This window comes from Merops nubicus, unplaced genomic scaffold (assembly GCF_000691845.1).
Source record: "Merops nubicus isolate BGI_N331 unplaced genomic scaffold, ASM69184v1 scaffold1502, whole genome shotgun sequence".
NCBI classification, from domain to species: Eukaryota; Metazoa; Chordata; class Aves; order Coraciiformes; family Meropidae; genus Merops; species Merops nubicus.
Window position 1 is genome coordinate 294,593 of NW_008594061.1, and position 14,618 is coordinate 309,210.

General features: G+C 42.8%; 1 protein-coding gene across 1 annotated transcript in view; it reads right to left on the bottom strand.

Moving 5' to 3' along the window:
• The window catches only part of LPHN3 (latrophilin 3), a gene marked incomplete at its 5' end in the record, with an annotated part of 170,479 nt that overhangs the window by 134,782 nt on the left and 21,079 nt on the right, over positions 1-14,618 (bottom strand). The window contains one exon of the mRNA XM_008935601.1: positions 1,350-1,430. Coding sequence (XP_008933849.1) covers positions 1,350-1,430 — 81 coding nt within the window. The remainder of the gene's footprint in view (positions 1-1,349; positions 1,431-14,618) is intronic.

The window sequence follows — 14,618 nt, forward strand, 5'->3', positions numbered from 1 at the left end:
TGTGCTTTCACATAGCCCATAAAGTCCTTGGGCCATTTGGAGGAGCATGGTTTGCAGTTGCAGCTGCAATTCACCAACACAAAGTTTTTCCTGCCTCCCAGAATATTAGAGATGGATAATGAAGTGAGATTTAGAAGACAGCTTTCTTCATATTACTTAACGAGAGTGTGCCTGCCCAGCTAAATCTTGCAATAACATGTTGCATTTTTCCATCATGAGCACGCAGAGGAACACATGTACACACAAACATACGCAGCCTTACAGTGTTGGGGCAGAATGACAACAAACACTACAAAGGTCAATCTTGTAACCTTTTGGCCACTGTAGCACCATTTAGAGAGTAGAAGAAAGGGAAAACCCCAAACCTAAGCCACAGTGCATCTCCCTACTAACACACTTTGGCTGTCCTCTTTCTCATAGTCTTCCACAACATTTCCAGTGTTTGATGTTCACACTCATTTCTGGAGCTGACAAAGAAATCTCTCCTTATACCTCTTTGATTTCAGCTTTGCTATCCATTACAAGAAGGATAAGCTGGTCATTTTGCAATCCTACCTGAATACTGACAACCTAATCAAAAGGAGCAAAGGGAGGGATAAGAAGTCTGCACCAGCACAGACTCTTGCTCTGGGGACAAGCTCATTTCCCCACGCCACAGAGGCAAACACTGGGGGTTCATCACAACACAGGCAGGGGATGATACTCCAAAAGGGGCAGAGAAATCAAAGGCTCACATTCATATCACTTTATTTGCACTATTTGAGAAAGCCATCTGTCTTAGCGGAGCTGTTCTGTACTCACTCCACACATATCAGCTACTAGCATTGCTCCCGAGGGCAATCAGCTCACATAAAATTTGAGTCATCCTCTAGAGTGAACATGTCTCCTCAGCAGCTCCAGGAAAAAACTCAAGCAATGGTAATGTGGATTGAATCCAGGCCTGAACCACCACACAACCACTTCTGTGGCTTCACTCACCAGAGGAGCAGCTGAAATCTGCCTCTTTGCACCCTGCCACCAGCTCCCTGTGCCTGTGCACTGTCCTTAAGAAGGGAAGGTGGAAGGCAGAGGGCAGGACCTAAGGCATACCTGTCCCTGCAGAAGTAAACTAACAGGAAGAGAAAAACAGCTTGTGAACAAGATGGTATGTTCAAAGCTACGTAATGGGGAACATGGGACATGGTCATCTCTTATAGCCCTGTCACAGGATTTAATTTGCTCATGAGAATGTCCATGGAATGGAGGGTGATAAATTTACTATGGAGGCTCTATGAACAAATGAATGATCTGCACTCACACCTATGGCTGGCTTGCAATGCACATGCATAGAGGCTGTGTCACCAACTCACCCTTGGATGGCAGTCTCTCCAGATCTGAATCGAGGTGGATCGGTGGAGCAATGTAGGAAACCTGCCCATGGTGAGCCTGTCCTGTGGACAAATAAGTGTTTTAGTTCTGCTGTTTCCTACAGAGATCTATCAGGGCTATGATTAAACATAAAAGAGTTTTATGGCACTGGATTCAAAACAGGTGTAAGAGGATTTTGTTTCATTGTGCATTTTTCACAATGAACTTCCATTTTGTAGAGAGACACTTGATGAGAAGTTGAAAACACTCCCTTTTTTTTTTTTTTTCCCATGCAGACATGGGTACTATGCTGAACTTCAGTTATACCTGCTTTACCACCACCATGTACTTTTTTCAGTGTTCTCTTGAAAGACCTTATGCCACAGAAGACAACCGATTTCACAGCAACCCGTTCAATCTGTTAATCTCACGCTAAGAAGGAAGCAAACATTTCTGTGTCACAGCAATTTTTGAAGGAAGTGTGGCATGAAACACAATTGCATCTGTTTTTCCCACCTGCAGAAGATGCAGAGATCAGTTTGAGGAGTTTGGCATTGCTTTCACCTGTGTGGAAGCTTTTTGGTTCCTAACGCTGCTATGCAGTTTCCCCGGTTGCTAAAGATTCAATTCCTCTTCAGTAATTTGAAGGTAACTATATAGAGAAACTTCTACTTATAATAAAAACATGTTGATATAATACATCTATTTACTGTAACAATTTTACAGGGTTGTTAATCTCTTTTTCTAAACATGGAAAGTTAATGACACATAGATTACGATAACAGTTAGAGTAACCTTCCTATTTCAAGTAATATTCGTGCTGCAATAAAAGCATTTGATTCCTCTTATGAGACACATTCCAAATAATTAATACGGCTCCCTGTTGACACTTGCTGTTGTTACTCCAAGTAATTTCCAAGCTAGCATCACAGGCAGTGGAGCAGCAGTACAGTCTTCAGGCTCCTTTGTAATGATATCCAGGAATACCACGAGCACAGTATGCTGGTGCACATAATATGTTGAAAACATCTCTTCAGGGGGATAAAATATTAATGGGAAAGGGGGAAAAAAAAAAAAAAAAAAGATAAGTGCGTCTGAATGGGCAGGATATATTTACTGCTTTACACTGAGGCTGACTCAGATAATTTGCATTATTAACCATTACAACAACTGGACGTTATTCAGGTTTAAAATCTACCAACACATCATAAATTCTATATTTGCTTTTAGAGTGCTTTAACATGAGAAATCTGCTTCAGGCAAACCCATAGCTAATAACAAGTTGCCCTGCTTTCCCCTTCTCGTTTACATGTTAAAAGTCCATTTGATGTCATTAGTGAGCACAAGTAATCATTTAATAGCTGCTTAGTTCTGCAGGAGAAATAGGCAGTCTGCTCTCACTCCAAGCTCCTCAATGTGCAGATCAGTGCCCTTAAAACCACAGGACAGGCCCTCCATTTGCTGCTTCAAAGATGCCACTGAAACACAAAGTACTTGAGATTGGTAGGGAGCTCTAGAAATCACCTAATCCAGCCCAAGGGCAACAAGAGCCCACAGCAATTGTCCAGTCTGATTTTTAGTATCTCCAAGGGTAACTCCACAGCCTCTCTGGGTAAGGAGCCTGGCCACCCCCACAGGAAAAAAAGAAACCCACCCTTTCCAAAAAAAAATCATATTTCAGTTTGTGTCTCTTGTCCCATCACTAGATGCCTGTAACAAGAGACTGGCTCCATCTCCTTTACTCCCCTCCTCGACCCCTGTCTCAGGTATTAATACGCAGCATTAAGATTCCCTGGACCACCTCTGGTCAAAGCTGGAAAGTCTCAGCTCTCTCAACCTCTCTCCACATAGAGATGCTTCCATCCCTTAATGGTCATTGTGGCCCTCTGCTGGACTGGCTCCACTAAGTCCCTGACTCTTCTACTGGGTAGCCCAGCACTGGACTCAACATTCAGATACATCTCACCAGTACTGAAAAGAGAGGCACGATCACCTCCCTCAGCCTGCTGACCATGCTCTGCCTAATGCAGCCCAGGAGGCTAGTGGCCTTTTTGCCCTATGGACATACTGCTAGAATGGGTGAGTTGTTGTGGGTTTTGTGTTTTTTTTTTGTTGTTTTTTTTTTTTTTTTGTTTGTTTGTTTGTTTTCTTGTTTTGGGGGTTGTTTGTGGGATTTTTTTTTTTTGGGTGAAAAGCAACCTTAAAGATCATTGAGTTCCAACCTCCCTGCCACAGGCAGGACACCTCCCAGTAGATCAAGTTGTTCAAAGCCTCATTCAACCTGATCTTGAACACCTCCAGCGGATCGAGCATCCACAACTTCCCTGAGCAGCAGTTTCAGTGTCTCACCACTCTCACAGTGAAGAACTGCTTCCTTACATCTAATCTAAGTTTCCCTTCTTCCAGTCTGAACCCATTACCCCTCACCCTATCACTACAAGCCCTTGTAAAAAGTCCCTCCCTAGCTTTCATGTAGGCCCTCTTCAGATACTTAAGAAGGTCTCCCTGAAGCCTTCTCTTCTCAATACTGAGCAACACCAACTCCTCAGCCTGTTCTCATAGGAGAGGTGCTCCAGCCCTCTGATCACCTTTGTGGCCCTCCCCTGGACCTGCTCCACAGGAGATCATTGCTCAGTCTTCGGACCAAGTGATCCCAAGTACAAAAAAGAATGATTTTTCATGCTTAAAGTGCTAGGCTAGAGTAAAGAAGACACATGCACAATATTTAAAAGACTACAAAACATCTGTGAGTTTGTTTAGATGTTCATCACAATTCAGTAAGAACTATGGAAGTTTATGAATGTTTTATAAAAGCTTTTACCTAATATGGAGGAAGTAGTAGCATCAGATTCTCTCTTGTGAGAAACAAAACAAGTTAGAGAAAGCTTTTATCTACTTGCTGCTGATGCAAAACACACTACTTCCAAAAAAAATCAAACTTGGATTCTGTTAGACTGTAATGCTAAAAATCAAATTTTGGAGTTTAATACTCTGTCTATAAAAAGCAACAAAAACAATTGTTGTGCTTAATTTTCTGGGCATGAATTTCGGCTTAGTTGCTCTTCAGACTCATCACAGTCTTCCCATACAAGAAACAAAGGCTCCTCACTGCTATCTGTGGCCCAAATTATACATTCAGGATCAAGATAACCTTGTAAACCTTTTTGTTCAAAAACAGAATCACAATTTTTCTTTTGTTTTGCTATTATTGAAGCAGTACATTTGAGAAGGCTGAGGGAAGGGTGGCAAGGGGAGGATGCCTAAAGCAAGCCCTAGCCCTGGTACAAACATGGAAAAAACCTCTGAGTTGGGAGGCCGAATTAGAGGATCAGAGCAACAGTCTTTCTGGCTTTCATGATTTTGCCACTGACTTCATTAATAAAACACAATTTTACCCAATCGTCCTATGCAAGATTTTGAAGGCTGATATGGCTGATATCACTGATGCAGCTCAAGTCAGTTGCAAAGACTGACAGGCCAAGTTTTGCCAAGTGGTGTCACCCCCAGTCCATTTTTGTGACTTTTGCAGCTTCAGATGCTTAGTTCAAGCCCCAACTCTTGCAATGAATGACTTCAAGCTCTCCCTCTCCAGTTCCAGCTACTACAAAAAAACTTTCCTGTGTGACTCTCTCTCCAGCTGTAAGGCTTTCATTTCTACCTGCACATGTATTAATCCACGAGCTTATTTGATTGATTTCTCTTCAATCTGAAGAGCTGCCCACATACCAATCAATAGTGGCCTTGTATCTGTGCCTATAGGGAAGGAAACGGCCAGTGTCAAGTCTTTCCTGAATTCTGCAGGATGCTCCAAAAATAACTGCAGCATTTCAATTAAGTAGCTCAACGTTTAGTTATTTAGGAAAGCAACAACAACAACAAAAAAACCAGCTTCCAACAAAATATCAAGGGTCAAGATGTCTCTGTTGCTGATGGGAAGTTGAGCATGCCTTATTGGAACAGCTTGCATGGCCTTCTCTAAATCCCACCCTGACTATAACCATCTGGTGTTTCTGCAGCCATCTTCCAGGTAAAAAAGTAAATAGCAATCAAACATAATCATCAAAGTAACGTGCAATGGAGTTGCCAATTTTGTATCTAACTGCTGAGGTTGGGATCCATTTACCCGATTCCTCGTGTTGGCCATGGCTCCCTGTGAGTGGCAGGAGCAGGGTCAGGGGGGGCAACAGTCAACAAGGGCTAACACGGGAAAATAACAGCGTGTTAGTCTGTATCTGCCTTTTTTTTTTTTTTTTGCATCATACAAGGATTCAGGTCCAGCCAACACTATAAATGTCAAAAACATCTCAGGTGAGGCAGGCCAAATAGCAAATGTGACACGGTTAGCCATAAACTCCTTGTCTCCTGCTCATGCCACCTCTCTCAATGAGGACAGACATATGGCATGCATAGTAGCCAAGCCAGATGCATGTGCTGTAGCAAAGGGAAAAGAAGGATGTTTGGTAGCAGCAATCTGGGGAGTGAAATACAGGTATGGTCTTGAAAGTTTGCATGGCCTTCCTCAGGTAGAGGAAATGAAGGAGCTGTTTGTGGGTTAGAAAAAGTGCCTGACTGGCCATTATTTTCATGCCTGACACATGAGAGATGCAACACATTTTAAAAAGCCAATAACTTAGAAGAACAAAGGTAATGTTTTGTGAATACTGAAGGAAACAAAATAGCTCGGCCTAAGGGATTTTTTTTTTTTTTTCATTTTTTTAAAGGGATCTGGATGCTCACAGACAGAAAACAACAATCCACACATCTTCAAAAATCTGCCCTTAAGTGATTTAGTCATCTACAGATGACATGATATAAAACTAAAGAAAATCTGCAAATGCGTGGACTAACCAAGGAAAGTAGCAATAAAGCAGTCTCATCTGTTTAAAAACACTTCCCCCCAGCCCTTTTTGGAAACATACCCACTGTTTGTAGCATTCGATAGGGCAGACCTCCCTCCTGAACCTATGCCAAGTTTCCACTGACTGTAACATTTGATTTCTCTAGAGCACAGCTTCCACCATCATGTCTGCACACAGGGAGCCTTTCTGCCTTGTTCTTTTTCTCCCAAGATTTTACTCTGCACTGTTATAGAGAAAACCTGAATAGGAAACATTAGACTGGAAGATTCAAACCCTGAAAAGCCAGAAGAATGAACACCAGCATTTACTAGACTAAAATTAAGCCTTTTTAAACCATCTGATGAGACACCTCCTAAACATCTGATGACTTGCCTCCTAAAGCTCCGGTGCTGGCAATGTCATGAAGGTAACTGCAGTCACCACAATGGTTGGTCCTCACTTTTCCCTGTTGCTCCTTGGCTCTGTGCCAGTGGTACTGTGGTGGGGCACGGACAGTCATGCACCCGCATTGCAGCTCTGCCCTGTGCCTGACCCAGCTCCAGCAGCAGCAATGAGAAACCACTGGGATATATATTTTTTAAACAAGCATGCTTCAAACTATTTGTCTCAAGGGGTGAAAGTCCCTTTCTTTCTTTACTGTCCTCATCCAGAGATGATCACTGCAACACATTTTTTTTGCTGCCATGCGAGACTGCATCTCTTGCTTAGTTTTCCATCCATTTTCCAGCCTCTTTTGGCAGGTTTTTGCTTTCCACAAGCTCACTAGTTCTCAATATCCAGCTTAGACAGCATAGCTAGCACTTCATGCAGAGGACTTAATTTCATTTTGTGCTGGTACCTCTGACATACATTGCCTCTCCTACATCCCTTGTTGTCAGCACCTCCGAAGGCAGTCACCTCCATGGACCTAATATCTCATTCTGTTTGCCCGCTGGCTTGGATCACTAATGAGTTAAGTTAATAACTGTGAAAACACACATTGATTCATGAGACTTTGATTTCAGTTCTGTATGCACTTTTTTTTTTTTTTTTAATAACAATGGGATGGGCACACATTAGGTATGCTGAATATGTTTCTAACGAAAGGTTTTGGAAAACATAGTGGTAATTTGATTAATCTTTACAGATAAAGTATACTTTGAATGCTGTGGCCTTTTATTCCATGTAACTGGAAAATTCCATTTTTAAAGTCAGTCTGCTTTGTCTGTGATCATCAGATCTGCAAAAGACAACATTACATTTTGGTCACATTTCTATAATCCTCTAACTGCTAACGGGATTTTTTTTTTTTTTTTTTTTTTTAAATCTGATTTATTACCTAACTGAAGACTACATTCCACTTTGTTGGATTTCAGTTTCCAGGATCATTAGTCTCATCTTCTTTAATTTCAAAAATGAGTCCTTTTTTTTTCTTGCCCTTTTTCTCCACTCATGCGTCTTTTTGAACTCCATAATATGTAGGCAAATATTAAAAAATATGGAAAGAGAAATTAAAAAGCTGGTAGGTTTGCTAATAAACTCTTTCAATATGCCATTAAATAAATTTCATTTGGCCCTATTACTTGGCATATATTCAAACTTCTCCTGGCAGCCTTTTTTTTTTCTGCCTTTCATCAATGACTAGCTTTACAAAACATCATTTCCTCACTGCCCACCCTTTTCCATTTTGCATTGAAAGCTTTCTTTTTAAATAAAGCTTTTATAAGCCATTCCCCACCTCAGACATGTCAGAGTTAGCACTGATTCTGTCCACCATTTCATTTATTCATGGACTTTTATGGAGTATCTCTCTTTCATCTGTGTATCTCTCTTTCATCTTTCATTGCCCCTTTAACTCCTTAGGGTAGCAGCAACTCGTCCGCTCCCTCTTCTTCTCTCTTTCCCAGGGTTATTTCCCTGTCCGTCCCTTGAAGCTGTGCACGCCTCTGAATACAAGAAAAACCTCTTTTCCAGAGGCCGCTTTCTGACTACATTATCTCTTCTCTGCTACAATTTTGCCTCTTGTATTTCATGCCAGGAATCATTGCCAGCTTATAGCAACTGCAGCAGGAAAAGCAGGGTACCTGCAAGTGTGGTTGTGCAGTGAGGGACTGATGGATCCTGGTCGTGGCTACCTTCTAAAAAAAAAGAGGTTACTGAAAGCAGCAGCCTCAATGGCATCAACAGAGAGCCTACAACTCATGGCAAGGAGATGACTTCTGTGCAAAGCCAGTAAAACAAGCAAACGTTTTTTATCTCCCATACTGTTCTTGACAGGAGCGAAATTATGATACTGCAACTCTATACATTGTTTAGCTATACATTGTTTTTGAAACTGTCATAAAATGTATAAAATAGTGGTTCTTTCATATGCCAGTACTGTGCGCTCATGCATCTTATCTTACAGGCGTAATTTAAAGTCTGAGTGTAGGAGATGCAGGACATTTTACTTCTTTGCCTTCCAAAGAGAGGAGTCAATAGGAAAACTCACAAGGAACTAATTTGCAGATGACACATAAGAAGTGGGTTCTCACCTCCCTGTTCCAAGCTGTGGATGAGTTCCCCAGTACAGAGCAATGCAGACTGCAGGCTCAGCCACAGGGGCAGCCAAACACAAAGAAAACCTTGGAGCTGAGGAAGAACGTTCAGTAAAGGATGGAGGGAGAGGGGTGAGCTGGGCAGACATCTGTCTAAGTCCTTGTCACACATGCATCTTGTGTTTTAGAGTAAATGCAAATCCAAAAGCAGCACCTGGCGGCATACTCGTGTGAGCAGAAAGCATGATAAAATGGACTGGTCTTTTCCAAGCATGTACTACTCCTGCTTTAAATCTGTATCAACTAACAGCAGCTTTAACCACAAGAGGAAAGGAATCAAAACGACCTTTCTTGATGACTAAACTGTCCCTTACGTGACAGCCATTACCCAGGAGGGCCTAGGCTAGTTTTGAACTGCAGGCAAAAGTGAGGACAAAAGTAGTGCCAAAGGAATGGGTTAAAAACTGCCCGAGTATCAGAGCAGCTGAAGCAACTGGAGGCTTTTCACTAGTGGCAGCTGCATATTTTCAAAGGAGCATTTAGGACTCAGAAACTCATGTCCCAGCTGAAGTCAGAGGTGACGCTTGAAGTCATACTGAGATTCCTCATTTTGCTGTGCAAACAGTAATTTCTGTTTTGTGTTTAGATGAACCTTACCCCTCTGCTAAGGACTTAAAAACATTTGTTTTAGCAGCACCTTCACTTCGGTGATGCTTTGCATCCTCCAGTGCACGTCCCAGAATTTACCCTGCAGTATCAGAGCCTGGTATGAGGGCCAGGGAGGAAGAAGAAAAATAAAACAACTAGGAAATATTTCACACATGCCATTATCATTAAACAATGTTAGAGACCTCCTATCTTCCCCTCGTATAGCAGCACATGAAGGAAGGCTGTATCCAGGTCTGGCTTCCCCCAGTGCCCAAGGCAGCAGCTGACCTTCAGGGCTGCATGTTTTCTGAGCTTTGCTCCCCAAAAACTTGCCTGGCAGGCTAAGGAAGCGTGACACATTGTATTATTCTTCCACTCCCAGATATGCTCACTGCGCTATGAAATACAATTTCCCAGTCACCTGCACTGGAAAACAGGGTGGGGGGGAGGAGGAGAGGGATTTTGGTGCAGAGGAGACTGCGGGATTTGGAGCAACGCAGTCCTCAGAGCCCTGGGGCAGGTGATGAATACTGGTAACCACAAACCATCCCGAGTGGGCTTAGCAACAGGGAATATACAGCAGAGCCCAGAGAGGTTTTCTTGGCCACCTCTCAAAGATTTAATCTGATATGAAGAGTGCTGTGCCAGCTCCCAGTGTCCTTACTCCGCTCTTGTCCCAGAAGTCAAACAGGATGTTTCCAACTGCCTTAGTGGGTCCAGTCAGCCTGTTCTGCCCCAGATGAGGTTGGAGAGACTTGAGGTGGAGAAATCAGGATGAGCATTCTGGGGGAAACCTAGCCAAAGTCACCTAGACAGTCTCCTGTAGAGGCAAAATTGATCTTTACATTGCTCTGAAAGGTATCTCCTTGGGGCTGCCTACTATTCCTTCCCAGACACTGAGCAGCAGATCTCAACATAAAAATATTTCATCTCTGTTTTCCCTTTCTTGGAGTGGGGGAGGAATCCTGCTGCCTCTGTGACTGAGATTCTTCTGCCTTATTTTTTTCCCCATTGCTTGCTCTTTTCCCCCTGCCTGTGCTCCTTTAGGGTCTGTTGTTTGCTGCTGTGCTCTTGCCATTGCCCATGTTTCTTGTCTCCCTCATCTCTCATCCCTGAGCACTCTTAGCCAAGGGTGAAGCTTTGTGTTATAGCTAATGCATTTCACAGCAGTATTCCCTCCCCTGGGACATGGTCAGGCATTTCCATCCCCTCCCCTCCAGCAGATCTGGCAATTAATGCAAGCACAGAGCAAGCTAGAGCCGATCTGATGGAAAACAACCCACTGAAAACAATAATTACTAGTTTTCCACTGGCTCAATGAGCAGAACCAATTCAGGCTGCTGTGGCGGCAGTGCCAGATCTGATGCAAAGGAAAGGGCAGGAATAAAAGAGGCAGGGGTGGGATGGGGACAGCTATCAGTTTAACCGTAACATAAAACTGCACCTGGGAACAGTAGTGGCATTGTATCTGGACGTCCTTGCCATCCCCACACCAGGCTCTCTCCTTGCCCCAGGGAGACTCCCACCAATTGCATCCATTCTTCACCACCTTTCAGACAGCTTTTAATCCACTTGCCAGCATAATTTAGAGAGCTACATCTCACAACTCCAGGTCAAGGGTTTTAATGAAAGCCAAATGTATTACAGCATGCTCACTCCTCACAGGCAGAGCCTGGGAGACAGTCTTGTCTTTCTGTTCCTTGTGCCACTCTTGTCCATGCAGGAAGGGGAGCAGTGGGGGAGAAGAAGAAATCATGCAGTAGCTCTTGCCATGTTGAGCTTAAATTTCAGTGGCAAAGCATTGCAGGGTGCTGGGGGGAAGAGGCTGTCAGAGAAATCAGCTGCATGCTGGATTACATGGTAGGAGACACGTTTAAAGTAGACAGGTAGATCTGAAAGTCACCAGCCCAGAGATGGTAATTGAAGTGTCTTGTGGTTTCAAATATTGTGAGATGTGGTCTGAGAAGTTGTCACTCTCACTTTCCTTCATTTGTGACAGCCTACAGCAGATGTCCCCTCCAATTTTGCCTTTGTTTTCCAGCCTTTGTATCTCTACACATGTAGCATGGTCTCCATTCCCATGTCATACATCCCTGGTACTGCCTATACATGTGCTGTGATTCTCTCCCTTTCTCCTCTGCCACCTCCCAAGCAGGTGAGACTTCACCTCCACTCATCTTCTACGTCAGACAAATCTCTTTCCAAGAACTCATTATTTCAAGCCTCCAAGAAACAATTTCAGCACACAGGACTGCCTCTCTGGCTCCCAATGTACGTCCTCTTGTCCAGCTTAATGAACTCCATCTTACATAGCCACACAGCCACACACACCTTAACTCCTGTCTTCCAGGGGTTTCCGTGACTATTCCTTACTGCAACTACAGCCCAGAACAGACTGCCAGACAACGTTAGCTTTAAAACAATCTTTTCATTACAGGTATTTTTATCAACTGCTCTCATTAAGAAAGTGCAAAGAGATGAGTAATTTGTTTTCTGAGCATGTCAGTGCACCCTAATTTCATTAATCACTCCTTTTGATCTACAGCCTGCCTGGCTCTGCTTCCAGTTTGCTGTCAAGCTTCACCTATGGTGCAGAGTCCCTGCAAGAGGGGATAAACTCCAGTCCAAAGCAAGTGATCAAGCAGTAAATGATATTAACAATATGTTATTTGATGAAGAAATGAAACAAGGGTGGGTATTTTCTCCATGACCTAAAGGAACAGTGATCCAAGTCACCTCATTGTCTTTCTTTTCTTCTCTTTACTTCATTCTTTTTCAGATAATATAAGGTATGTCTCAGCATGAAGGACATGGCTGCCTGTAGAGAGATTTTGACAACTCCCCTCTGAGTGCTAAAATGCTGTCAGCTGAAAAACTGAGCTGTTTGGGCAAATTGATCTGACTCTGAACAGACTTCCTCTCTGTTTTCATGTTTTCTCTCTCAATCAAAAGCCTCCTAAAGAATCCATGTTTTCAGTTCAGTCTCAGAGGAGAAGACGAGATATCACCTAATTTTGTTGCACTGTTCATCATTAACCTAGCTGGATGAAGAAATCTGTGAGAGGAAGAGGAAGGTCTCAAAAGTCTGTCACTTCTCCTCACTGTACATGGGTAGAGGACCTGAATACGACAGTTTCCATGACTCACATATAGCAACAGCACATGGCCTTTCTGGCTGCCCACGAGGCACCCAGTAGCAGGGTAGGAAGCAGAGCTTTTAGCCCTGAGTTCATCTCCAATGCCGATAACAAGCAAGCCACAGATTCAGCAATTCTGGGATTATTTTTTTTTTTTTTTCTCAATAATCATTAGGAATCATCTTCCCATTCATCAGCCCAAAGAAAATGAAATCTAAGCATTTTTAAACCCTGTCCCTAGCTGTGAATATATCTGTAACCTTTCCACATCAGTGCCAATTTTGAATACAATTTCTGATGGTCACATCCTGGGAGCACTCTTACTGCTTTATAGCAAAGATTAAGCGTGCTCCTGTCACAGTCAGTAAAACAGTATCTCCTACTAGCATCTCACTCAGGAACTCCACAAATCCCCAGTCCTATAACTTGAAGAGATGCCAAGCAGCCCAAAAGTTCCTTGAAAAGAGCATTTGGGCCTGCGCTGGTTTTGCACCATTTTCACCTTTGCATGTAACATAGCGTTACAACTCAATGACTGCTGTCTTTCTTCTTGGGTCTTTCTCCACAGTTTTTCTAGCCAAGTGTCAAAACGTGGTGATGCTTGTTTATTTTTCTTCTCTACCTACCTTCTGTAAACTCAGCTGGGGGAACCCATGCTCAGTGTGGCAAATATTTATCTTTTTTTTTTTTTTTTTAAAGACCCATGCAGCACAATTGCTCATTTATAGACTCAAAGAAATCTGAACAAAGTCTGTATGTTACCTGTTTTAGTTTTGGTGATGTCAGCTACTGACTTTATAAATTTCATTGTGAGCCTTCTCATTGCTTCATGAAGCCAGGAATGACACAGGATGTTTCACCATCTATTCCCTTCATGCTGCTGTCCTACACTTGCTGCTTTCTACACATTCATGGAGTGAGAAGTTGCACTAGGTCAGAAACTGCACAGGCCCACTGATTCCGAAGTAACTTTGTGCAGAACACAAGTCCATATGTTAAACACCATTCTATGATCAGATGTTTCATACAAGGTCAAATGTATTTTTTAGTATCAGATATACTGTATCTGGAAACTAAATTCTTTAAGGCCCTTCAAGCGTGTCTCTGGATTATACTTGTCTTATTTCCCACAATGTTACTGTAGGCTTTTGGATGACAGTTTTGATTATACGTCTGCACACTGCCTAGAACAATAAGATCCTGATTGGTACTTCTTGAATAATACATATTAATTCTTGCCTGAGCCTCCTTTGCACTGTGTGAGTCACGCTGGGTGTCTGTCCTCTGCAAGGGCAGCAGACAGGTCTGCACGGGCACTGCCCTGCCTTGCCAGTGCTGGGGCAAGGGTCCCAAGGCACCACCAAGTTTCCTGATCCAAATCATCCAGCTACATACATGCAGGAGGAAGAGGCATGTTACAGTACATCACTTCTGAGGTGCCTGTCTGGCCCCAAAAATGATTACAGCATGACTGAAAACAAGACCACAGAATCTGAAAAGTACCCCCCAAAGGTGGTGTGTTTCAGCCCAGCTGAAGACTCTTTCAGCTTCTTCAGCCTCAGGGTCCTGCTCTTTGCAGTATAGTGTGCTGCTATTAAAGTAATAAACAGCTTTAGTTCTGAATATTTTCCTTTGCAACAGACAATATTCAAACTGTCCTTAGTCATACATTTCATCACCTCTGAAACAAAAGCACCCAACACCTCAGTGTAAGAGAAATACTTTTTTTTTTTTTTTTCTCTTTAGAGCTACAATGCCTTAATTGCTTTAATGAATGTACAGATTTACATATTCATATATGTTAGCCCTGATCACCATCTCAGACTAAACATCCTCTCACAGGCTAACCCTTAACCTTGCATTTTGGTTTCTTAAATAACTTTTTGATCAAAGAACTGACAACTTAAGTTTCAATTCTCTGACCTGCCTGGCTTCTGTCAGTGACATGAAGCTATTCTGTCACCCTCTTGTGACCTGAGCAAGGAAGAATAAATGCCAGTATTTGTGACTAGGTATCTGAAAAATTTGGCATTCACAGCTTTTAAAGAATTAGCTTCACAGTGAGCAATGGTAATGGCTAACTCACTGTTGAGGAGCCCAGGATGGATACA